At 49.4% G+C, this 25,033-nt stretch overlaps 1 protein-coding gene across 1 annotated transcript; it reads right to left on the bottom strand.

Annotated features, from left to right (window-relative positions):
* Nucleotides 1-224: 224 nt before the first annotated feature.
* DHX37 (DEAH-box helicase 37) lies at nt 225-24,014 on the bottom strand. The gene is made up of 27 exons (XM_044440727.1): nt 23,887-24,014; nt 21,948-22,117; nt 21,347-21,459; nt 19,780-20,107; nt 19,437-19,585; nt 18,483-18,575; nt 17,704-17,800; nt 16,661-16,774; nt 15,485-15,586; nt 14,638-14,752; nt 14,195-14,290; nt 13,910-13,980; nt 13,180-13,330; nt 12,161-12,237; nt 11,212-11,444; nt 10,681-10,792; nt 9,877-9,983; nt 8,926-9,114; nt 7,653-7,777; nt 7,454-7,570; nt 7,115-7,287; nt 5,313-5,427; nt 5,044-5,181; nt 4,329-4,423; nt 3,276-3,349; nt 2,558-2,655; nt 225-1,762 (listed from the first exon to the last, which is right to left on the bottom strand). The coding sequence occupies exons 1-27, from the start codon at nt 23,975-23,977 to the stop codon at nt 1,683-1,685; spliced, it is 3,423 nt and encodes a 1,140-aa protein (XP_044296662.1). The 5' UTR covers nt 23,978-24,014; the 3' UTR covers nt 225-1,682.
* Between the last annotated feature and the right edge of the window lie 1,019 nt (nt 24,015-25,033).

The following is a 25,033-nucleotide window of genomic DNA, read 5'->3' as shown; positions in this document are numbered from 1 at the left end:
AATAAATGTTTGCCCATCGTGGCTGTGACTCATGGGAGTTGCAATCTGACATTTGGAGTGTTCACAAGCTCTGTATCGCTGGCCTAGCTGCTTCAGGTGAGAAAAATATGGGTCTGAGAGCGAGCTCTCCCTAAACCTTTAGTTTGGAATGAAGCTCTGAGATGAAGAAACCATACAGGCTATTGGGCAGGCTTGTACATCACACACAACAACACACAGGAAGGTAAAAGGAAGATCAGTTTATTCTGGAAAACTGCCTATTCTCATACCAAAAACTATGTACAAGCTTATGATACAGGGCGTGTTAAAAACCCGCAATATTCACTCAGAAGGATCTGCGGTCATTTCGACCGAAAAGAGGCACTTCGAAGTCTGCTCACTTAGCCAGTGCAAGCACCCTTGCAGAAGGGAAGACGCTTCCCTATTTGAAAATCGCTTTTCCACGAGGTTGATGCATTTCTCCAATGCAAACCAGTACGGCGACACGATCTTCAGCGACTCCCTCCCAGCTGGACAAGTGGATCAGAAAAAAACTGCATGGATTGGGGCTGTTGGGGTGGCGCATTCTGTCACTTATAGGGCATGAGACCCCAAAGTGGCACCTACAACCACGTTGCTGCCAGTGGAATTTTAACACAGTTGTGTGGCAGCAATTTAGAAACTGCATCTGTTTCTCTGCTAAAATTACTTCTCCTCCAAACATTACTGACAATGCTTCTACCACTTTTTGTTCAAATTAAAAATCTTCTGCACATGTGCTCACATGAAAATGAGGGTCCATACATCACATAAGGAGACCAAATAAGTATGAATCCTAATTTATGGGGCTGGCTTGTTTTAACTAAGCACAGTTGATTAACCACGATTTAGTCTGAATGAGTCCTGGGCCAGTTGTTTGTGATATATTTTTAAACAAATCTTAAATATATTATCACAAGTTTATTCTAGTTAAGCATTTTAGATTTTGTTCATGTTATACTTGTCTTACATTGTTATTGTTACTTTGTATGTGAGTGGGCCAGGGCAAAAGCAAGAACAAAATTAAGCCCATTTCATTGACTGTGCCATGGCTTGAACGGTCCACAGGATTGGGGTTCTGAAGCCTCGTTCCTGGGTAACCAGATGCAAAAGGAAAGGCTTATAACATTTAAGAGTTGGATGGAAAAGGGTGTTTTGGCAAGCCAGGAATGCCTCTCCTACCAGAATCTCTCTTCTACTGATCTGTTATGAAGGATCGTTCTTCCTGATCCAGCCACATGCTTGCATTTATTTTTGGAGAAAAAGGAAGCAACGAGTAAAAAAAACGGCGAAGAGATGATCCAGGTTTGATCTGGAGACAACCTTCTTGGAAGATGAATCATAAACTGGAAGTTTGTTTTATGCAGAGCATTTTTCTGCTGTTCTTCAGACCCAAATGGCTCCAGAACAGCCAACAGGTATCAGCAGCAAGAAAGTCCCTGGGCTGCACAGGGATTTTGCTTCCTATAACAAGATCTCCCCCGTGTTTCTTCATCCAGCCCAGCGGAAGGCAAGCATCCTATGCACGCACGGGACCACCTCGGTTTGTTTTGCACACACGAGGGCTGTTCTCCTTTCTCACGGCTGACACTAATGCCAGGAAGGTGTTGGTGCAAGGGGGAGCTGACCGAGGGCTCAAGCCGAAGGACGGCTTGCTCTCCATGTCACAGGACAGGTGGCCAGATTTTCGCGACCTCTGCATGTGTAACTTCTGGAATCCAGTGGCAATATTCTTTCAATAAAACTAAAACAGAGAAGGTGAAAGGAAAAGAGAGGAGAGGTGACTGAGTCAAATGCTGCGGTGGAACTTTCCTGTAGGGGTTTTAAGTCTCCTTGGCGTAATTACATGGACGGAGATGCTCACAGACCACAGCAGATGGGATGGAGTGAAAAGCAGCACAATTCCCCCAGCCCTGCTGAAAGACTGCTTTTTTCTTCTTCCCTTCCCATCCTATTCCTCTTGTGATGTGTCTTTGAAAACTGTAACATGCAGACTGTCTTCCAGGAGGTTTCTTTGGCCAAGGAGTGCAATAAACAAACCGCACACACAGATATTTCTGGCACCCATAAATAAGCCAAATATTAATGCATGACAAGATGTTTAAGGCAGCAGCAAATACTGAAAAGGGAAGCTTTGAGAAACGAGCGCTTCCCGAGATTTATTTCTGGTGCTGCAGCACCTCTTTGAAGGTTCCACGGTGACCTCAGAAGGAAAAAAGATCATTTGTTAGCTTCAAAGGGAACATTCTTGGGCCTGGAGTCATCCTCTCCAGAAAAAGACCAGCATCCTGCCCAAAGAGCTGAAAAGGTGGGACAACTCCACTGCGTGTGTTTAGGTTGAAATTCCGAGGCAACAGGAGTCAGGATTGCCAGCCAAGTCTTCCTCACAGGGTTCTGAGGATAAAATGGATTGGGGAGGAACTCCATCTAAGCAGCCAGAGATTCTTTGCAAGTGGATTAAACTCCAGGATACAAATATCGTAGTAATGCTTTAAAAAACGAACCCACAAGCTTCTACACAAAACAGAGATAAACTTACATTTAGGGTCCTTCTTCCAGGCGATAAGCAGAGCATCCCGGTTGTCGACATTTTTGGAGACGAGCGCTTGCAGTAGGAATTCTGTCCTTGGTTGCAGCCTGGAAGAAATCCCAACACGGAAGCTGGTCAAGTGCACAAGTTAAAATGGGCAAAGCACGAAAGGGCAGGGTGCTTTCATTCAAGCGCCAGCGTGCCCTGCTTCTTCCAGGATGCGCCATTCCCTCTGTCCTGCAGTTTTCTGGCCCTCTCCACAACCAAGAAGCATTCGGGGGACTGATTCTGCCGTTCCCTTGCCCCCTTTTCATGTAAAGACTTCTGTACTCTGACAAATCTTGGAGTAGCTCTGAACCTGCAGATACCAGGCAGAGCAACTGAGTGGCTGATGGGACCAAAATTATTCATTACAAAGTATTTTTGTAATGGCACAGCTCTCAATGCTGCTGAGTCTTCTCTCCAATCACTTACTATCAATAGGCAGTAGACCAATTCCTGTGAAGCAGCCATATAAAACTGGGACTCATCTGGTCACCTGTGGCGAGTAAAAAAACCCTCCAGGTGGCCAGACAGGGCCCCAGCGGGACAGAGTTTGCACTGCGTGGCAACTCATCTCCCAGACCAGGGATACACAAAGGTGTACAATGCTTGCTGTAATCCCCCCCCCATTTTCTGGTTGATAGAAAGATATACACACGAGCAAATAACCCCAGCGAAAACTTACTTGGCCCAGGATTTCAACATTGTGACTGGACTGGACAGTAAGCAGCGGCTGTAGGTGGCCAGCTTTTTAATGACCTAAAAGAAGAAATATCAATGCCTGTGTTAATACATTGATTTTTAAGGGGTGCTACCAGTGAGAGAAGGAAATAGCAGCCCACTCCAGTATCCTTGCCAATGAAAACCCCATGGACAGTATCCAGAGACCAAAAACCAGTGATCTCATGAATTTTACTCTAAGCGTACAATCTTATCTCAGCGTCGATGTAACAAGGCCTACGGCTCCAGCACAGCTTGTGCGTCTAAGCATACAGAGGATGGCATCTTACATGAACTTAACCCCTCCCACAAAGATATACCTACTTGCATGAGCCCGGTCCTTTTCTACAATATAGAACTGTTATGGTCGCCCTTGAAATACTTTGATTTTAATCTGAGGAGTCATTGTAGTGGAACTCTGATGGAACCAACTTTGGAAGGTATTTGCCCTGAATTGTTGGCTTGTCCGTACTTCCCAAGGAATGCAAACAACAGCTATGGATTTATAGACAGCTGAGCTGCTTCTAGCAATACAAAACACAATCACAGTGACCCAATAAGCTGCTCCAACCCTAGGCACGCTTCTCTCTGCTCTTGAATTCCCAGGGTGGCTTCAAGGCCTAATACTGCAAGGGAGCGATCCCATGGAATACTTCAGCTTCCCAGGTCAGAGACAGCACTGATACTGAAACCGGTGCTCCAACGCATTGAAACCGTGCTGGCTACCAGCAAGAAGCACGGTGACTAAGCCTCTGGCAGGTGTTAATGGGAAGTGGCTGAGGCCGGGGTGTGATTATCCTGTGTCCCCTGGAGTCTTTCTTCCTCTGCTCCTTCTGAAGCGCCCCAGCCAGGTGGCCGATATGCCAACCGGGGGAGGATCTCTGCCTCCCGCTCTGCACTGGATGATCACCACCCTCTGACAATCGTCTACGACTGAACCTTAAATTATTAGAACCCAAAGAATCAAAACCACAAGAACCCCACAGGAGAAGAGGCAGTATAGGAGAAACTTGCTTACCTTTCCTTCCAATAAAAACTTGGCAAAATATTTGTAGCGTTCAATGCCTTCGGGGTAATCTACTTCCACTGCAGGAAGCTGCCAGCCTATTCGATCTGCAAAAGAAGAACAGTTATGGAAGGAAGGAAATGTAATTAAGACTCTCTTCCTGCTTGGTTTAGCACTGAACACGCAACTGCCTTCATTCTGTTTTCCCGGAAAAGGGGAAGACGAAACAGGCAGGAGAGGAACGCTGTGCATTGCCCAGTTTGTTCCCTGGTTCTTGCTTCCTTCCAAAGCAGGAGGGCAGAACCTTCTAGCCGAGGGTTGATTATTCCCAACTAAAGCACAGCCACTGAGGCCAGGGAGTTCCAGTTCATTTTCCTCCAAGCTTCTGCCACTATTCCTGGCAGCAGCCAAGTCTCCCATAGTCCTGAACGCCAGTCTCAGAGTGGAGACAACCATGGAGGCGTCTTCCAGGTGAAGCCCCAGAGCAATCTCGGAGGCTCAGGGGGCCACTTCATGCCCAAGCGTTCTGCACGTCTGCTCTCTGCCCCAACATACATGGCCTGAGGGAAACAAATAGCAGCCGGAAAAAGGGAAACACAATTCCTATTTCTGACATACGTTGCAATGGATATGGGAAGTACAGACTTTGGTATTACTTCACAAGAAGAAAACATCTACTTCCCTGAGATAGCAAAAACCCAAGCCTCAAATATTTTGAGAAACGTACAGAATGCACTTGGTCTGTGGCATCGAACATGGCCTCTTTCAGGGCAGTAAAATGGGGGAGGGTTGTCCAGGGGATCTCCGAAGTGGCAATACGGAGGCAGAAGCAGCGGGATCCATTCTGGTTCAACTACTGAAATGCCTTCAGTGGAACAGAAAGAAATAATTAACTGGGAGAGAATGGGAGTATTTTATTAGTCTGGAAGTAGGCAGGAGTGTGACGTTACACGAAACACTGCCCTGCCAGAAGGAAGGGAAGAGAGTCGGTTTTACCTTTCATGTACATTTTGGTGGTTTCCACAATCTCTTGATACACCACTAACTCTGGGAGTTGCTTGAAGAGGACAGAACTGGGGTGAATGAAGACCGGATCGTCCAGAAGCGGTGTCTGATTGAAGGGGGTGTGACAGAGGAAGAGGAGGAGGAGGCAAAAGCAAAGCCCAAGGCATTAGAGGCCACGAAGACTTCAAAGCAAGCTCCTGTCACCATGATCACGCAAGGAGCAAGAGAGTCTTCGGCACCAGGCACAAGGAACTGGATCATTCTTGATGCCAAGATGTGAGCCGCCCCGAGGCTTTGGCGAATGGGGCGGCATTAAAATGTTTTAATAAAGAAATAAATAAAAAGATGAGCAGGAGAGTAATTTGTGCTGCTTCTCTCCATGGATCAGGGCTAGCCTCCCACCAAAAGCTAGTGCAGAGTGGTGGCTCATGGACTGGGGACTTGGGAGATCTGGATTCTTGTCTCCCACTTGGCCATGAAGCTCAGTGGGTGCCTCTTGGCCCACCTCACAGGGTTGTTGCTGTGTGGATGAAATGGAGCAATGCACGCTGGCTTGGGGTCCTCACAAGAGTGGGATGTAAACACAACAGAGCAATAATACCCAAAGAAGCCCTCTTTTGCGTTCAGATCTAGAAGGAAGACTTCAGGGAACAGTTAGAAGAGGCCGATTTAAGGGATTCAAAGCTAGACTCCGCAAGCCCACCCACCCTGCCTGAAACCTGCCTTCCCCAACCTGGAACAGTCTGAGTGTTTCTGATGACGACCCCCAGGATTCTGGATTATTGGCTATGTTGGCGGGGCTGATGGAATTGGGAGTCCTAGTATTTCCATGTCATAGGCTGTCTTGCACATGAGAGCCATTAGCTTCTTCAGAGCAGTGTGTGCCACCAGTGTGAAATGCCCAGGATGAGAAGTGAAGCTCAAGTGTGGAACAGCAAGGGACAGATGAGGGGCTTGGGGAGCATGCACTGATCCTGGCAACGGTCCCCCGAGCAGAACAGAGTACTAAGCAGTGGCAGTCCAACTGCAGGAAGACCTGAACTGGAGGAAAATAAACAAGGGGGGGGCGGAGACAGAAGGATGCGTAGCTGCTGAAGGATTGCTAGAATTGGGAGGAGAGGGTGGATTTAGAATAGAAGTGGAGGAAGTGTTACCTTCCACATAGCATTTGACTGCAGTTCCCATCAGCCCCAGCCAACACAGCCAGCAGTGAGAGGTATGCAAGTTGTTGTTCAAAGCCATCCAAAAAGCCAGATGTTTCCTGTCTCTGATTTGTAGCAATGAAAGCTGCAATCAGATGTTCGGACCCAGCAGCAAGACTGGTGCAGTTTGGAAAATGCGGTCCGCATCACAGGGAACAGCACCGGTGGGAGGAAACAGATAAACTGGCACCTGGTGATGCCACACCCCTGGGATGATTCAGTGGATGTTTTGGGACAACAATTCCCAGGATTCCTAGCTACTGGTCACTCTGGCCGAGGCTTGTGAGTTGGCCTCAAACTTCTAGAGAGGCCAGCCAGTTGGGGAAGGCCATTGAAAGTTTCATCTATTCCAGCAGTTTATTTGTAACAGAAAAGTGTTTAAATATCAGGTTCACTTTCCCCAATGTGGAACCTTCCAGATATTTCAGTTTTCAGTGCCCGTCAGCCCCTAGCCAGCATGGCTGATGGTCTGGAATATTGGGAGTTGTAGTCCAAAATGCCTAGCAGGCACCAAGATCCGGACACCCGCGAGATGATTACACTGAAATATGTGAGACCAAACTGAGAAGGAAGAATCCCCTGCACATGTACCTTGTAGCCGTTTTTCCATTTCTCATCCAGAAGTTCCTCAGCCTGGATCCTCCGAGCAACGTGGTCTCCCAGCCCAGCCAGGACTACCTGCCTCAGGAAGGTCACCTGCATCTCACTCGGGGGCTTCATTTTGGGGTCCACGAAGAGGTCGGCATCCGAGCAGATGGCATTCACTAGGGGGGCAATGCAAAAATGCACCCGAATGAATGAAAAGCAATCCCAGAAAACAGGAGGCGAGAACGAGCTGGCCTGGGTTGCTGCAAGACTTGGGAAAATAAGGAGCAGGTTAGATTGATGGAACGGTTTCCTGAAGGCCAAGCGCCAAGACCCGATCCTCACCTGCGGTTGTCAGCTGCCCACGCAGGCGCCTGATCTCCACCATGGCTTTGTAGCGCAAGCCGTTCACCTCGCAGAACTCGGCTGTGCACCCAGCGTATTCACAGCTCCCCACGGCTCCTGCAACAGAAGGCAGGTAAGGAGCCCAGCAAGCTCAATGGAACACCCCCCCACCCAGCCTCGGGCCAGAGGACGTGCGCACCTAGCATCACCATGAGATCGCCCAGCTTCTGGGAGGGCCCTTGTCCTGCCCAGATCCGCTGCATCTGCACCACTCGTGCTCGCTTCCCCTTCAGCTTCTCCTGCTCTTCTTCGCTAACGCCAGGTCTGCGGCAAAAGAGAACACGCACGGTCCTACTGCACCCGCATCCTCGGTACGGGCTAAAGACTGAAAGAAGAAAGCCGGGTCTCCTACCGCGCAGTTCAAGTGGGGCGCTGGGCATCTGCCGAGTTCCCCAGAGTAGCCCGGTTTAAATCTTCCAAGCTTGCAATCCTGGGTGCGCAAACTGGTTTCGTATGTAATGCCGGCCCACGGGCTGCCTCACCCATGCTGTGCAAGGACAGCCTGCGCACTGCCTTGGTACTTCCGCTTTGCCTCTGGGGCATAAACAACCAGGGCTGCTTGAAGCCAAGTGCAAAATCTGGGTTGCTGAAGAACAGACAGGCCGAAATTTTAACCCAAGGCTGGTTTGCAGTTTAAAACACTTGGCTGGCTGGCTCTTTTGACCCAGAAATCTGGAGTCAGACACCGCATCAGAATGAGCGAGGTTTACAAACGTGAATGCGAAGCGGAAGAGGCGAGAGGCCAAGAGGCCTTCACATGTTACTGTGTGGCTCCAGCTACACATTTGCCAAGGAGTCATTTCCACCGTTACGTTCGGCACAGGACTGCAATGCAGGATGCACGGGTATCCTGGCCGTCCGCACGCACGTGTTCTGTTAAGTCTGACACACATTAGAAAGGCCACCGAAGGCTGTGTCCTTACCTGTTCACCTGGAGGCTGCTGCTATTTGCTACAGGTGAGCAGAACTTTCAAGGCTGTTGCCGAGCCAGCCTGCCTGGGGCCACCTGAGCTCACTGCACAGAGAGGAAACCCTGACACCTGGAGAACAGAAGCGGTTTTCCGATGGTGCTATTTTTACCTGGGCTTGTTCCTGCTGGTGGATCATGGTCAGAGGGAAGCAGCCCTCTGGGCCACCACTTTACAGCCTGCAACACTTTAGTTTTGTTTCTTCCTACTGAAACTGCAGTGAAAATCAGGCCTTGGGGGCTTAGCTTAAAACTCTGTTGTCTTCTACATAACTGGCCATGCCTGATCAATTTTACGGATTGTTTGGTGTTTTACGCCCATTTTAATGATTTTTAGCAAGCGTGATTATTTCATTTGTTAAGCACCCTGGAAAACTGGGATAAACCTCTTGTAAAACAGTAAGAGGCGTGGCACTGAGGTCTGAGAATTTTGGGAGAACCTTACCTGTTAAATTCTTCAAAGAGCTCCCGAACTGTCAGGGCCGACACCAAGGTGACAACGTAGGGCAGGCAATCGTGCTGTCTGCTCAAGGCAAGCATCTTTGCATAGCGGGGGGCCACAGGGAAGGATGCCATGGTGGCCCCCAGAGGGCTAATGGGGCTGCTCAGCTTGGCTTCCTGCAGCTTCTTCAGCCTGGAAGAAGGAGGGGGGGGTTACTCCTGGAAACAGAGATGCATCTTTTAACTGCTGTGCAGTGCATTTTCCCAAGGGTTTACTTGGAGGGAAAGACTGTGTCCCATGCAGCTTACCCTATACGAAGTGTGAACAGCTTTCAATCAGTAGACCCCGCAAGCAAAACTTTTGGGCTTGGGCTTAGACACACACACACACACACACACACACGTCTCGCTCACTCTTACGCACATGCACACAACAGAGGCCCTCCACTGACATGTTTAACCTCTAGGTTTAATATTAGCATTAATTTATTAAATATGCATAAAAGCAGCCCTTTAGCATCATGCTGTCCGGGTGGCCAATAATATATGTTCAGTTTTTATTTTCAAAGCTATGAGAATCTCAGCTTTATAACTGCAAAGCAACATCAAAAAGATGGCTTTCTACACATGTGTGAGGATCTGTTTATAAAACTTTAAATCCTCTCATGCATCTTTCAGTATCTCTAAATGCTGTGGATGCTGAGGTTGCGGCAATATTCGCCTTTATTTAAGGGATGAGCAAACAGATGGTTCCTTCGTTATCCTCATGGGAATCCTTTAAATCGACTGACAAACTTACTAGAAATCTATTAACAGCTCCCCTGGAAGCTGGCAAAGAGGAAAAAGCATAGTCCAATTTGTGGATTTACAGAGATCAATGCTGCAGAAAGAAAACCTTAAACAGCCTGAAGACTGGATACTAGAAAGTTTGCGAAGGTTGAATATGAACTTGTACCTTCCAGTTTTGGGGGGTTCCTGCAGGGCCCCCAGAGCGATCAGCAACTCCTCTGCTGCTACAAGGGCATCAGTGGATGGTGGTGTAGGAAAGGGGAAATTGATCACCTGGGAGGCAAAGCGATAATCACAGGTAAGATGAAGAGGCAACTCCGAAGGACACCCAAGGCCAGCCCCCTGGAGAGTGAAGTTCAGGGCCCACAGAAAGCCACACTTCCAACCCCGCTTCCACCGCAACTTCCAGGCTTTGGGATAGAACTTTATCTCACAGAGACTGAAATGCCTTTCCCAAAGCTTAGTTCTCGGGAGTAAGAGCCGTTGACTGAGAGATGTGGATGCTTTCTGCATTTGGCTCGTCCCTTTTTGCCTTTGGCCTGCTTGCCACTGGAGCGCATCTCCAAGACGGCACCTGGGCTCTTGGACAGGAGGCAGGACGTCACCTCTGGAATCACTCTGACCTCCCCCCCCCCCGTCTTCTGGCGAGCTCCCTCAAACCAAGGCCGTGATGTATCCCAGCTCTGGAAAGCACTGAAGCAGATTCCAGTATCATGCCTGATACCTCAACTGCCAGCAGAGGCAGAATTTTGGGGGAACTGCCGCTTTACAGTGTCACACTGTAGATGGAAGCATCTGCCTAAGGGACTTATCCATATAAAAGGCTTTAAACCAACAGGTGTTCTCCCTTCCGAAGGAGGGGCATTTCAGGGCGAGGTGGGGGACCAACTGGTGCAGAAGGATGGGGGGCCACAAGCCATCATTCTGGAGCACACCTGGCTGAGAAGACTGCTTTACAACAGATGCTCACCTTGTCTATATTCAGAGCTTTCATCTGCAGAACTAAATCTTCCACAGGTCTCCTGGTGATCTCTGGAGCAGAGAACTTTTCGAAGTCGCTAAAGACAGCCGAGGAATACAGCCTGGAGCAGAGCGAGAAACATGTGCAAAGATTAGGTGAAGCGCAGGTACCAAGAACAACAGGGTGTTGGACCCGGGACTTGCAAGATCCGGGTTCTAGTCCCCCCTCAGCCATGAAGCTCATGGCCAGACACTGATTCGCAGCTCAACCCCCTTACAGGGTTGTCGCAAGAATAAAATGGAGAAGAGGTCTATGCACGTTGCCTTGCGTTCTTTTCAAGAAGCAAAAAGGCAAATATAAACGCAATAGTAGTAATAATATTAATATGCACCAGTGGAATTCGGCAGCTTTTTTGCCACGGACTGTCCATGCAACACGACTCGCTTTCCTGGTGCAGACCGCATGGGCAAGAAGGCTTTCCCAGAGGTCTCTCTTGAGGGGAAGCTTCAGAGTAATTTCAGAGAAAGAGGGCCAGCTGACCTGTAACAGTGCCCAGGCTCGGTCCGTCCCGCTCGGCCCGCCCGCTGGTTGGCAGAGGCCTGTGACGTCCAAGTGACTTTGAAAGAAGAGACTCCGGTGATTTTGTCGTAGAAGCGCTTCTTGACCTTCCCGCAGTCAACCACGTACTTGATGCCGGGGATTGTGAGAGACGTCTCGGCCACATTGGTAGCGACAACGCACAACCTTGTCCCAGGGGGAGGGGCCCTGAAAACCTGGGGCAAAGCATGGTGTTTTGGTCAAGGGAGAAATCACACTGAATATGGGCAATAGCACCCACTGTGATTTAATTCTACAACTGAGACCTACAACGAAGTGTTGTGCCATCAGGCGCTTCTGCTTCATGTGCCAGCCAGTCCCCGTTCCAAGATATTCCATTCCAGAGTTCCAGCCAGCCACACCCTCTTCTAAGATACTCCATTCCCTTGCTTGGCTCAGTTGTGAAATACAAAGCAGTACTTGACTCCCCTCCTCCCCACTGCCACTATGGCCAGAAGGTCCTGTAATCAGTGGAAAGATCAGATCAGGAAGCCAAGAGCTTATCCAACCGGCCTTTGGAAGCCACACAGATGCAGGCCCCATGCAAGCCTGCTTAGAGGGGTGGGAATCAGATCCAAGGGTTAGACTTCAGATAAAAAAGGAGGAAAGCAAAGCCGCAAGGAACGGCCTTCACTGGCAGCAGAGGGGGCCACCACTGGGAAGACCCTGAAACTGGGGACCGCAGCAATCAGATTCTGGGTCATCTAACTTTTCTCCAAGATTAGAGATCTTGCATTAAGCCACGCTTGTGACAGATTTGTCTCCATGGACCGCATACAATACAGACTGTTGCTGGAACCAAGGTTTGCTTGTCTGCAACTTCTGCAGGAGGCAGCACCCACGGTTCCATTTTCCTAAGGCGCTCCACATTTCTGGAACTCTAAATTCTTACCTTGGCTTGTTTCTCAGGTGCCAGCAAGGAGTAGAGGGGCAGAACGTAGAGTGGGAGGGAGGATTCCTGTCTCTCATCTGTATCAGAATTAAAAAGGAAACTAAATTCAGTTACGTAACACCCTACTGGTCTATTCACTAGGCTTCACCACCAGAATCTGCCCCAGGGAGCCAAAAGGCTGGTCTGTTGTTGCAAAACAGGCAGGACAGACAAGTACATGGACAGGACTCTGACAGAAAGTATGGCACTTTTTACAGTATTTGCTGTTTCTAGTAGGATCTGTGCTCAGATAATGTGCTTTTGTGGTCTGGAACTGGTAAGCAAAGCTCGCCTGTTCTTCTCTTACCTCTGCCCGTTATGACTGCAACAGTGGCTTTTCAGTGGTGGCACCACCACTATCCTACTGATGCTCTATTTCAACATGGAAAATCTAGCCAAGAAACAGGATTTGGTGTGTTCCTACGTTACACAAGAACTGCGATCTGTGATTTTAGAAGAGCGGAATCTTTTATCGGGCAGCAAGAGCAAAATGGATTTCACCAATTTTGGCACCCTATCCCGGTCAATCAAACGTATGGCTACTTCTAAATTATTTATTTTATTCATTTAAAACATTTATATGCCGTCCCGTATGCATGGCATCTGGTGGGATATAATGTCAACACTACTCAGAGAGCTGAAAGATTTTCTGATATAGTTCTAAGGCTCAGACCAAGATGCTTGCAATTGATAGCATTTGATTTGGTTTGCTGAGCATTTCACAGGGTGAAAAGGGCTAATGGGGCGGGTTAGAAATCTAATAAATAAATAGTAAATAAATACCTCCACTATGCACTATTACAGCTTTGGGGGAATTAGAGCATAGTTTAAACTCTCTTTACCGAAATTGTGTCATTTCTTTGGCGGTCAGGATGAATCAGGGCGTGTGAACTACTTAACTGTCGTGTCAACAGAATGCCAGCTTGATGCATCGATGCAGTTTGGTCCCAGCTCAAGTACAACATTTGAAAGAGGCAAACCTTCATCTAAGCCGTTGTCCCCCAATTCTAAGTCAAGGTCAGAGCCTGCCATGTCAACATCTTTGTCGTCATCTTCTCCTGCTTCTCTGTCCTCATCTCCCTCATCAACTGGCAAAACGGAGTAGTTGTCCAAATTAATCCTGGGTAACACCTAGAAAGCGGGGAAAGAAAGCACCACCACCAATGGCAACGTGGCTGTTTAAACTGGAAATTTAGAGCATATTTGAGCACTGACGGCAGCTTTTCTTCCAGAATAGTTTTCAAAAAGAGGTACATCTTGATTGGTTATGGTAAGGAAGAAATGTCTCCAGTCAGACAGGTATAGTTGTATACAAGTTGGTCCTTTCCTGCTTTTGGGAAACTAATACAGATGCAGGATAGTAGCGATAAAATTTTAGGGTGCAATCCTACGCATGCTCAGAAAAATTGCAACAATTCCCAGCATTCTGCAGCTAGCACAGTTAAGACTGCAAGCCATGTGCAAGTTCGCTGAGTATTGTTTACCAAGTTTTGCCCTTAAGAGCTGCATAGCTGGAAAAAAGGGATTGCTGAATTACTAGAAGCACCAAGGGCGACTTGAAAGATGCTAAATTCATCCAGTTCTTCATCCTTTCACCTGCCAAGTGTTGCCCTGTGTCCAAATCCATTATTTCACTCTCTTGGAAGGCTGCGTTATGCCGAGCAGAGAAAAGGAAAGACAGATGCTGAAGATTTTAATGGCCATGCTTACTGCTTGCTTTTGCTGCTTGGATTTCTTAAACCTTCGCATTTCTTCGACAGAATCTTCCTTATCTTCAGTACCTGGAAAGAACCAACTTTATCAATAAACCTTAACAGACAAAATAGCGCAGAAAGCAGAGACGAGGACTTGGGTGCGGGGAAGCAGGCCAAGGCAGGTACCTCAGCCAGGACAATAAAATACATGAATAGAGTAAGTCTAAAGGCATCATCCCAGATAAATGTATCGTGTTTCAAGGCAGAAATACCAGCACCACTTTTGAGAGCAGCTGTGTACCTTGAGGTAAGTTTTTGTGGAAAGGGAACATTTTCCTCAACCTTCGGCACAGCGAGTGCACCTCAGCCTGGCCGGTGAGGAACACCAAAATACCCCCTGGAAGACAAGAATGGATCTTAATTTGCATGAGAAGCTACGAAACACACCGGCTTAGACTCTTTAAAACAAAGGCTGTCCTAGCTAGCTCCCAGGTGTAAAAACCATTTCTGGTAGTTGCACATCTTTGCAGAGCCTTTCCTAGGACTTGCACATAATAAGGACTCTCGACAAGGAGCACACGCCCAATTCCGGAATTCCTTCCAAAGACAGGACAGCCCGTTCTTCCCTGTCTGTCTTTAGGGCAGCTGAACACAAAAAACCTGGACTACAGTAGGAAAGAAGATCGGTCCAGTTGCTAGTCTGGAAATGTCAACGCAGAGACATCACTCCATTGTCCAGCTCACCGGGGGGTAACATTCGGTGAATCTTGCAGACTTTCCGGAAGCATTCCCCGCTGTAGTCGTCCAGCGGGGTCCTCTTGTTAAAATGAACAGCGACAGGAAACTGCCTTGCATCCACCTACAGGCAACACAACACAGTCAACGAAGAGCAATCTTGCCCCGGCCACCAGGCAAGTCCATGCACTTGTGGTGGATTCGAGTCCAGACTCGAGACCAGAATTCTGGGACCCCTGAGAAGTATCCAGGTCAGGACTTTGTGTTAAGTCAGGAGTAACACTCCCACTGCCCTTCAGATCTCTACTCCCATTACTTCTGAAACCCATCCATGCCAAGTTATATTTTTAATTTACTTTCTCCTTAGGAGTTCATTGCCAAACCCCTCCACCCACCTGCTAATCTGGTTCTGTGCTGTTTGTCAGCACTTTGCAGAAATTGCAGCATCTAGACCCAGAGGCTCCAAAACACCTTAGTGGGAATCCAAGCCACGTCTGAGCGGGGAAAGTGTAGATGCAAAATGCCAGTGCCATGTGCTCACGCCTGGGACTAAGCAAAGTGCAGCGCTCCAGACGTTCTGAGAGACAGCTCCCAGGATCTTTTACCACCGGCCACACTGGCTAGGGCTTCTGAAAATGGGGGGTAGGTGGGCTGAGAGCACACGGCCAAGTGGGGACCGGAACCTGGATCTCCCCTGGATGTTCCTCGCCACTGCACCACGATGGCTCTCTGTCTAAACGGTTCTCGCTCGCCTGGAAGGGTGCAGCGTGTAACCCCGGTGATCTGAGCAGGGACTGAGCCAGCCCTCCCTGGAGCAAGTGTGACTCCTCCCCCTGCTGGCTCTCAGCTGGGCTACCTGTATGACGGGAGGAGGCGTGGGAAACAGCTTCTGGTTGGCGGTGAAGTCTTCCACACGCAGTGTGGCGGACATGATGATCAGTTTCAACGGCTGCCCTTTCTGCGGACACACACAAGCAGGAAACAGAGGCAGGGAGTTGGCATTTCATCTGGCAGCTTTTTTTTTTGGTGGGGGAAGTGGACAAGGAACATAACGGGTAACAAGAAGCATCTAAAACTTAAGGTTCCCTTGCTCTAACCCAGAGAGAGTTTCAAGCAAATCAGCCAAGTCCGGGGCAGAATTTCCGTTTTTGTGCGTGTCTCTCAGGCCCAGGTTTGGCTTTGTCCTGGCCCTCTTAGTTTTAGCTCGAATTTGATTAGAAGCAATCAAGCAGTCTAGGCTCTTTCTCCTAGACTCTGAGCCACAGCAATTAGGGTTGGGAAGCCAAATTGTCATGGGGTCTCTGATAAGATGGCCATTACTAGGTATACAATCTTGCGATAAAGTTCTTACAGCAATAAACAACCTGCTGTATGTTTGCTCGCTCAGGCCTCTAACCATTACGGCTTTGTCATGAGATTCTTTGTAATAAAAGCTGTCCTGGTGATTCAACGTTTCCAGCATCCGTGCGTGCAGCTCCTAACACCAGATAGCATCTGCTATGTTTGGACTGCTGATTTGTTAGCATTTCCACCTCCAGCCTGCCTTTTAAAAATGCCAACGGGAAAAACACTAGAACAGCCATCAATAAAACAATTAGAAAGCAGAAAAGTAAACGTAAAATGAAACCTGATGAGACCAATTAGGCACCAACAGACCTAATTACTCCTAAAGGCTCAGGAGAATAAATGAGGATAAGTCTGCTACTGAAGTGATAGCAAACATGCCACTTAAAAAAAAATAAAGTTCTCGTTTCAGAATCTGTCAGTATGAACAAAAGCTCTAATCCCCCTTCCTGGAAGACTGGGCTAAGGGTGAAGCTGCTTCAGCAGGGCAAACCATTTCTTTTTCAAAGCAAGAGCAGCTCTTATCTACAGAATGACTAAGGGAGGCTTCTCCAAGGCAATTAACCTCAGTGCTCTTTCCTAACAAGGTGGAGGTCATCAGATTTAATAACCTCCAAAGCATTTTTCCAGTAAAGTTTCCTCTCCAAGGCACTACCCAAGTTTAACTACCCTTTCCTACTTTTCTTACCTTGGTCCGAAGAGGTACAATGCGAGATAAAAGGCCAATCAAGATATCTGTGTATACACTTCTCTCATGGGCTTCGTCAAGTATGATGACTCGGTACTTGGAAAGTAAGAAATCCTGAAGAGACCAGAAAGGGCAAACTGAGGAATTCCACATTTCCCTGTCAAAATGCAGTCAAGTTCATCAACCTCGATTTGCTCTTTGAAGTTTAGCCCCACCAGTTTTCACACAGCTCTGTGTGAATTTAATTGTCGGCATTCGCAAAGCATATCACTGGTCACCGCACCTTCCAAAACAACCTCCTGGCTTGTACGTGAACAAGATGAGCTCTGCAAGAGCTGAGCTGCTTCGTGAAAACGCAAGCCTTGCAAGGGGAGAGTTGCTCACCACTCAAGAAGAGCAATTCAGTCAGGGCGGCGGCGGAGGGCTAGCAACACATCCAGTGCTTTCAGAACCTGGACACAGCCACAAGCAGGATCTTATCTAGTGTGTCGGAACAGGCAGGAAGGAGGCTTTGACTAAGTGTTAGGAAGAGCCCCTTGACAGTGGAACAGATTGCCCCGGGGTTGCTTCTGCTAGAGGTCTCTTTGGAAAAGCTGGCTGGCCACCTACTGGTGAGGTTGCAGTAGTGAATTACCTGCACGGGAAGGATTAGGTACACAACCACTAATCAGGGAACACCAGGGAATGAACCTGGTAATTCTGCATACAAAGCACTGCCACCAAACACCACAGGCTTCGGCGAATGGGGCGGCGTAGAAATGTTTTAATAAATAAATAAACGCCCCAAACTGCCAGTGGCAGAGAATGGATAGCCCGCAAATGCAGGTTGAGGTCTTTCCTCCCCATTCCTGAATTTGACCCGTCCTGGGGGAAGGGGGCAATATTGCCTCATTCTGGCAACCAAGCCACTGGCAAGCCCCCGGCAGGGCTGATCATCCGTTCGGCCTTTCTTAGTCATGTTACTGCACTTCATGAGAACAGGTCCCGTATGGGCTTTTCCAAGAGTAAAATTCTGATTCAAGCTCAATAGGAAAAACTTTTACCTTCTGAATCTCTTTCAACAGCACACCATCCGTCATGAATTTGATTTTGGTGTCTTCGGTCACGTTCCCTTCATAACGGATTTGGTATGAAACTACTCTGGGCAGAGAAAATGGAAGAAATGTCAGAATCAGCCCAAAGGCGCAAATAAAAACAGTAGCTGAGCCGCAAGCCCGGTATTTGGAAATACGTTCTGTCAAAAGCATTTAGGCCAATGTCCTGCCATTGTCCGAAGGAAGAGCTATCCCGCCTGGAGAATTTATTTTTTTAAAAGATGCGATGGGAGCTATCTCGATCCCTTTCTCAACTCACTTCTGCTTGTGGCCCAGCTGCCAGCCCACAGATGGAATCCCCCCTCACAATCTGTTAACCAGGATGATCTCTGTCCATATGCTTACAATGTAAAAAGATGCAGCATGAAAGGAAAAGGAGAAGGGGATGGAAGAGGAAAAAGATTAGTCTTGCAGCAGAACTGCTGGATGCTTCTCCTCATTTCCCTGTGTTACCTCCTGCTGGAATGGCTGGTGGTGGTGCCAACTGAGAGAGGGGAGCACATCACACATACCTGGGCAGAACCGTGACCTGGGCTACGAGTGCAAACTAAGAAACAGGCTCCTGCCAGACCACACACATGCTAGCTGGGAAGGATGGGCTTTATAATCCAACATGTCCAGAGGGCTCCAAACTGGGGAAGGTTGTCCCAACCAGATGGATGCCACTCGTATTTCTTTTCGAAGCCTCCCCGTCGGCCAAGGGTTCAGGGGGTATCAAGGCCGCTCACCGATGCGACAGGCTCATCTCTACAGCGACGCGCTGCGACATCGACACGGCTGCCACACGCCGCGGTTCCGTGATCCCGATGATGCTGCCGGAGCTGCGAGAGAGAAGATTCTGAGAAGGGGCTGCAGCGAAAGGGGGCGGGAGCAGAACTGCCCTGCAGTGCAAGTCGTGTCTCTTGCGTTTTGCAGGGCACGGGGGGCTAGACGCTTGTTTTAAGCCCGAGGGCTTGGCCTAGCTGTCACCTCGCCTCAGATCTGAGGATACTTTGGAAAAACAAAACCACCCGCGTCGACGAGGATAAACAAGTGAGGATAAACTGCACTGAGCAGTGAGACCGGGTTCCAAATTATCAACGGATGAGGAAAAGCGAAGCTTACAGATGTCTGCCGAGTCGCAGGGCTTCCGATGTGACAGATGTTGTTCCAGGGCAGCAGTAACACGTACACCTTGTGCGCTCCCCTTCCGAGCAGAGTGCCAGAGAACACCCTGCCACGGATCAGGTGCAGCGCCCCCTCCCTCCACGGCAGTATCTGCAAGCTGGTTCCTTCCTGGGGGGCCAGGGAAGTGGGAATAGGTCCAGCTGTCCCAGGTGAGTCCAGCATCCTTATCTCAAGGACGAGGCAAAGAATCGCAGTGCCTGGCAGACGGGGATCTCATACCAGCTCAGCCCAACGAGCGCCTGTGGCTGGACACTGGGGGTGGGCTGGGTTCTACCACCTGCTTATCCTCAAAACTCACCAGGTAACTCTGTCAGCCTAAACTGCCTCACAGAGTTGTGAGGATAAAATGGTTTGGAAGGCGACTACGTAAGCCCCTTTGGGCTCCTCACAAGAGAGAAAAGGCAAGGTATAAATGTAATGCCACAATAATTATACACGTGTTTGTCTTCCCCCTTCCCTCTTCTTCCTTCTGGATCATACCTTGGAAATAAGATAGCAAAGGAATAAAGCCATACCTGGCATATCCCGCTTCATACAGAAATTGAGGCACTTGTGTGGTTTTACCACTGCCGGTTTCGCCACACAGGATAACAACCGGGTTCTCGTTGATGGCTTCCATGATGACTTGTTCTTCTGCCAGAATTGGGAGCTTCAGCCTGGCTGCCTTTTAAAACCAAGATAAATCTTTACTGCCAGCAACACCGAGAGACAAGAGTTTTGAAGTAATTATTAGGGACGGTCTGTGCGAATTTCTGCACTGAGGTATTACAAGTGCTCCATGAAGGGAACGTGTGTTGTTGGTTGTTGCTCGGGACAAAACGGGCCTACATATTTGGGCTGCCTGCACCCTAAACTGACCTGGATCTCGGGGGTTCGGTCTACTGGGATGAAGACGACAGGACTGGACGCTGGCTTGCCGGCTGGGCCGCTGTGCTTCGGCAAGGCGGGTGCCGCTGCCGCAGCTTTTGCTGGCTCTGTGAGTGGCGTGCCAGTGCCAGGAGCTTCTTGGGGGGTCTTTTGGATTTGTTCTTCTTCTGCCGCCACCGCCTCCTCCTCCTCCTCTTCCTCACTCGAACTTCCTGTTTCCTCCTCCAGCTCCTCCAGGTCCGGTTTGCGTCTTTTCCTGTTTGCACCACCGACACTTCTGATTTTTTCCGGATTAGCAACACTTGCTTCTTGGACGGCCCTGAAACGCCAGCGCTATGTTGACACACATCCATTTACCCCAAAATGACCTGCAATTCCCAGAGCATGGTCCTCTGGACCCCAGCTGAGCATCCAGGGACCACAGACAGGACGGCTCCGCAAACCCCTCTGGGGTCAGAGGCCGCCTTCCCCTGGAGGTGGGGAACCGAAGCCCGAGCCCTGTCCTCTGCCACAGCCGGCACAGGAAAACCATGGCTGGAAAAGGGGTCGCAGGGAAAGGGACAGGAGAATGCCAGAGACACCCAAATAGGAATGATCCCAGAGACGCCTCTCCCGGCTCAGAGCTATCCTTGCTGGATGAGCTCGATGGAGACTCGGGGGGAAGGCAGGCAAAGATGCTCGTGCAGCGACTGGGCCCACGTCTCCCAAAGTGCAGCCTTCCTGCATCCCATTCACCCTGGCATTCCAGCCAGGCATTCCAACTTGGCCTCTCCTTCCAGCTCGGATTCAGGGTTGGAGGTTTTGGCCTTGAAATGCTTGGCCTGGGAGAAGCAGGCCCGGTCTGTACAACAGCGGCCCATGGGGGGTTAAATTACCCCCCACCCAGGAGTCTGCAGTGGATAGGCAGGACCCACTGCCCCTTCCCATGCCATGGGAATTCGTCCTGCTATCTGAGGGAGGGACGGGGTGGTGCAACGGTTAGACAGTCGGACTGGGGACCTGGGAGATCCAGGTTCTAGTCCCTGCTCGGCCAAGAGACTCACTTTGGCCCAGTCACTGACTCTCAGGCAAGTCTACCTCGCAGGGTTGTTGTGAGGATAAATCAGAGAGGAGGATGAAGACCAGGAAAGCTGCCCTGGGCTCCTCCGGAGAGGAAAAGGGGCAGAATCTAAGCGTGGCATTCCACCACGAGCCATGCAGAACTTCGCACAGCGTGATGCGCCCACCCTCGGGGAGGGCCTGCGGGTGGCACGTGCTTCTCGATGGCAGATTAATGCTTGATAGGCTGGCATGTCGTGCAAACCAGGTTAGTGAGGAAAACCAGGGAGATGCCCAAATGTTGAGTCACTGTAGGCAAAGACCACGGTTAAGCAAGGGACTCACAGAAACTGTGGGCTTTGTGGAAGGGCCTGAAAGGCGAGAAGCGGGGCATCGCACAGCACCGCATGGGGATTCTGGGAAAAGGTGCCGGGCTGAAGGAGGCAGTGGCAGGGAAAACCGTGGATTGAGAAGAGGCGGAGCCGCGGGGCTACACCAGCTCGATGCGGCCACAGCCTACCGTTTGACCTGGTACATCCGCTTTCCTGTCCCGAGCTGAGAAGTGGTGTACAGCAGTTTCATTTCGGCCTCAGGTGCCTGGACTTCGCTCAGCTTTTTCAGCAACTCAGCTCGCTAGGAACAAAACAGAAAAATCAGTAAGGGGCATGAAGCATCGTTTCCCACGCCCTCCAGAAAGGAAATGGGTTTCATTTCAAAGTGACTCTCGGCTCACAAATACTGGAAATTAGGCTCAATTCTGATGTTTTCATTCATTGGTAATGTGCACATCTGAATGCATCACCCCTAATCTAACTCTGGGGATAGAAATTTCCAAGCACCTTGTGCCCACTCATCAACAAAGATAGTTTCCTGCTGACTAATAACCAAACATGTGAACTAACTCAGTAATATATAGATGTGTGATGCTAAGTAATTCTGACAAAAAAATGATTGGCAACCAGACCAGCATCTCAAGCATATATACAAAGACTGACTGGAAAACGTTGTTGTTTTAAATGTCCTTATCTTCTAGATAAGGTACAAAGCCCCTTGTGAACATCACTAACACACACACACACAGTTCCTCAATGTTATTTCAGCTTCTGTATTCCAAAGTGCACCTTTTCTTTCTTGGCTTTTTGTTCCAAAACCTTCTGCAGAGTTTTCTTTTGCTTCTTGCTCAGGGGTTTCTTTTCTGGGCCCTTTTCATAACTTATTTTTTTCTCTTTGGTTTTTCGTGATGGAAGGACCAGAGCGTTGCTTGCATCCACACCTTTCATGGGGGCTCCATCTGCAGGGAGAGAAAAGGCTAATTTTAGTCACTGTGATTTTTTAAGCATTTTCAGCTCTGTCCTATGCATGCTTCTACCAAAGTGAGAGTCACTGATACTTCCTCCAAGGTTAACCAGACGTGGCATTTCATTCTGAAAGAATAATATCACCTTACACAATCCTCTGACATCTTTTCAGATTTTTCTGTCTCTGCTGCAGGACAAAAGCATGGGGTGTTTTGATGCGTTTGGCCATCTCAAAGCTGCTTTACATATCATGTGTTCTCAAGTGCTAACCAAAGGAAGCTTTTTAAAAACATACGTGCCGGAAGACATGGTGTATAAATGCTCCCAAATACACTTCTGCAAATGTATTGTTGTACTACACATGTTGTTGTACTACACATCTCCCTGGTCAGGAATGGTGGGGAGTATAGTCCAGCATATATAGAGAAGGGTGAAATAACTTTACAAACATTACATACCACAAAAGTAGGAGTAACTACAGCGCCCTGCCATGTTCGCACTCTGCCCTGGGTGCGCATTTCAGGTCATGTAACAGCTTATTTGGAGACAATGCTGAACTGAGGCTTGGCACTGTGCAAAGGGGCCGTCTGGGCTTTGGGTTTGTGTGCTTCCCTCCTCTTCCAGCCCAGCCACAAAGAAAGTGAACGTCTTCGCTTCCATCTGTTTAGTAAACCAGTGATAGGGAATGCGTGATGTAGCCCTTCAGCCGATGGGACTGCAGGATAACAACACTGAGAGGCCTGCATGCTCCCCACTGCTTCAATGGACTATAGCTGGGATTAACCACAGCCTGTCTGTGTTTGGACAGGGTATGTAACGCCAGAATACTTATGAATGCAAAAAAGAGACCTCCTGGTTCAGACCAAAGGCTGACCTAGTCAAACATTCTGGTCACACAAGGGCCAGCACCCCCTAATGCTGCTGACAGGCAGTAATTTCTTCACACCCATTTGTTTCAAGTGTTTTAACCTATCCTTAGGCCAAGAAAAGCTCACCCTGTGTTTTTACATAAAATCCACAAGGAACAAGACTTTAAAAAAAGATGAGATAGGGAAGGAAAACAAGCCAGCCAACTCAGGCACCAGTTTCCTAACAGTTTCAGATCCTTATAAACAATCAGCTTGAGTGAAACAAGTTCAGGGACAGGAGAAGCCAAGCAAAGCTGTTCTGTTACGCAAAACAAACACAACACCATCCACCGTGTTTTGGGACATCAGGTTCAGGGGTAGAAAACGGGAGCTGCTGCCTTTACCCTCTAATTGTGGGCTTTGCAAAACGGACCTGACGGGCTGCTCGTGGAAAGAAAACTGACCAGACCTTCGCCCACAGCGGCCACCCAGCGTCCTCCAGAGGTGTTAGACCTCCGGCCCCAGCGGCCCAGCCCGTCCTCGCCAACGGCCAGGAATGCTGGGAGTCAGAGGCAAAAGCGAGGCAAGGCACCAGCGCAGGCGAAGTCACAGGCCTCCCCTGAGTCCCGAATGCAGGCGGCACCAGGGGACTCTTCCCTCCAGCGGGAGCTGAGCGCGGGAACTCCGCCTTCTCTGGCCACTGACCGCGCTGGCCGGGGGTGACGGCGGCAGCCCACCCGCCGCAGGAGGGCGGAGGGCGTCCCTGCCCTGCCCTGCCCGAGGCTGTCCGCTGCTGGCGACGGGGTGCCGGGGATGTGGCGAGGCCCCACGGCGAGGCCCCAAACGCCGCCGCCCCCCCCCCCCAGGCGCCCACCGCGAGGGAAACGCAACGCGCCGCGCCGGCCCCGACTCACCGCCCAGCTCCAGCTGCACCGGCTCCGGCTCCGGGGGCGGCTCGCCCGGCCGCCGCGCTTTCCAGTTGCGCCTCCTGCGCGCCTTCCCCATCGCGGCGACGCCAGGCGGGACCACGTGGAGGCCCCCGCGGCAGGCCGGCGAGCGCCGCTTCCGTCACGCGGCCAAGTCTCGCGATAACGCGCGTCACGGCCACGTGACCGGGCCATACCAATGAGGGCGGGAGGGGAGAACGGCGCGGAGCAAGCCCGGCGTAGGGGAAACCAGGCCCCCTCGCTCCGGGGACGTTTGGTAGCGCTCCTGCCGGCCTGCATTTGCATTTGAATTCCAGTGGAATGCCGCTTGGAGGCTGTGTTGTTGTTATTTTGTAATATATAATGATTTATTCTAAATATATAATACGTACGTTTATAATTTCCTGATTTTATGTTTTTCCTGTATTTTCACCATCTGTTTCTGGGCACTGTGTAAATCAGTCAGAACGCTTCAGCCATGGGGCAGTATAGAAACGAAATTGCTGCCCCCGCAAAGGTGGATTATAGGGCTCAAAATAATTCATTGATGCAAAGTTTTTTTAAGGGAGCATCAAATAGCGTTGCAAAGCGGGCAAAATAGTAGCTCGAGGGTCAAGAACACACCACGTGCATATTAGCTTTATGTAACACAGATCGAGGATGCCGATACCATTTTTAAAGAAAAAAATCCAGATTGGGAATAGTTGCAAGCTTGTAAAAGATCGAATTCCTTTCCTTTCCATTTCAAAGCATGCTTTGTCTGCATGTAGTGTCAGAAATTGATTGGGGGAAAGAATTGGGAGTCAGAAAAAATGCCACTTTCTCTAGAATCGATGTTTGGGAAGGTATGACATTAATTGGGGTGAAGGGAATGGCGAGACTTCTCTCTGGAGGCCCTGGAAGTCATCTTCTGGAACAGATTGTCCATGTCACCTGTACGTACAGTGCGTTACTTACAGAATTTGTCACAATTAAGATGCAGAGAGTCACTACTGTTAAAGGATCAAAGTATAGGTGTATTAACTGATCATCGATGGGTGATGGCTAAATACAGGCTCCTCAGGCTGGGAAAAAACATGGGTTACCAGAAGCTGGAGAGAATTGCAGGGGGGGCGAGCGGCTCTTGCAATCGTGC

The sequence above is a fragment of the Varanus komodoensis genome, unplaced genomic scaffold (genome assembly GCF_004798865.1).
Source record: "Varanus komodoensis strain SLA01 unplaced genomic scaffold, ASM479886v1 scaffold38, whole genome shotgun sequence".
Classification (NCBI taxonomy): Eukaryota; Metazoa; Chordata; class Lepidosauria; order Squamata; family Varanidae; genus Varanus; species Varanus komodoensis.
Note: the sequence above shows the minus strand (reverse complement) of the source record. Positions and strands in the feature narration are given on the sequence as shown.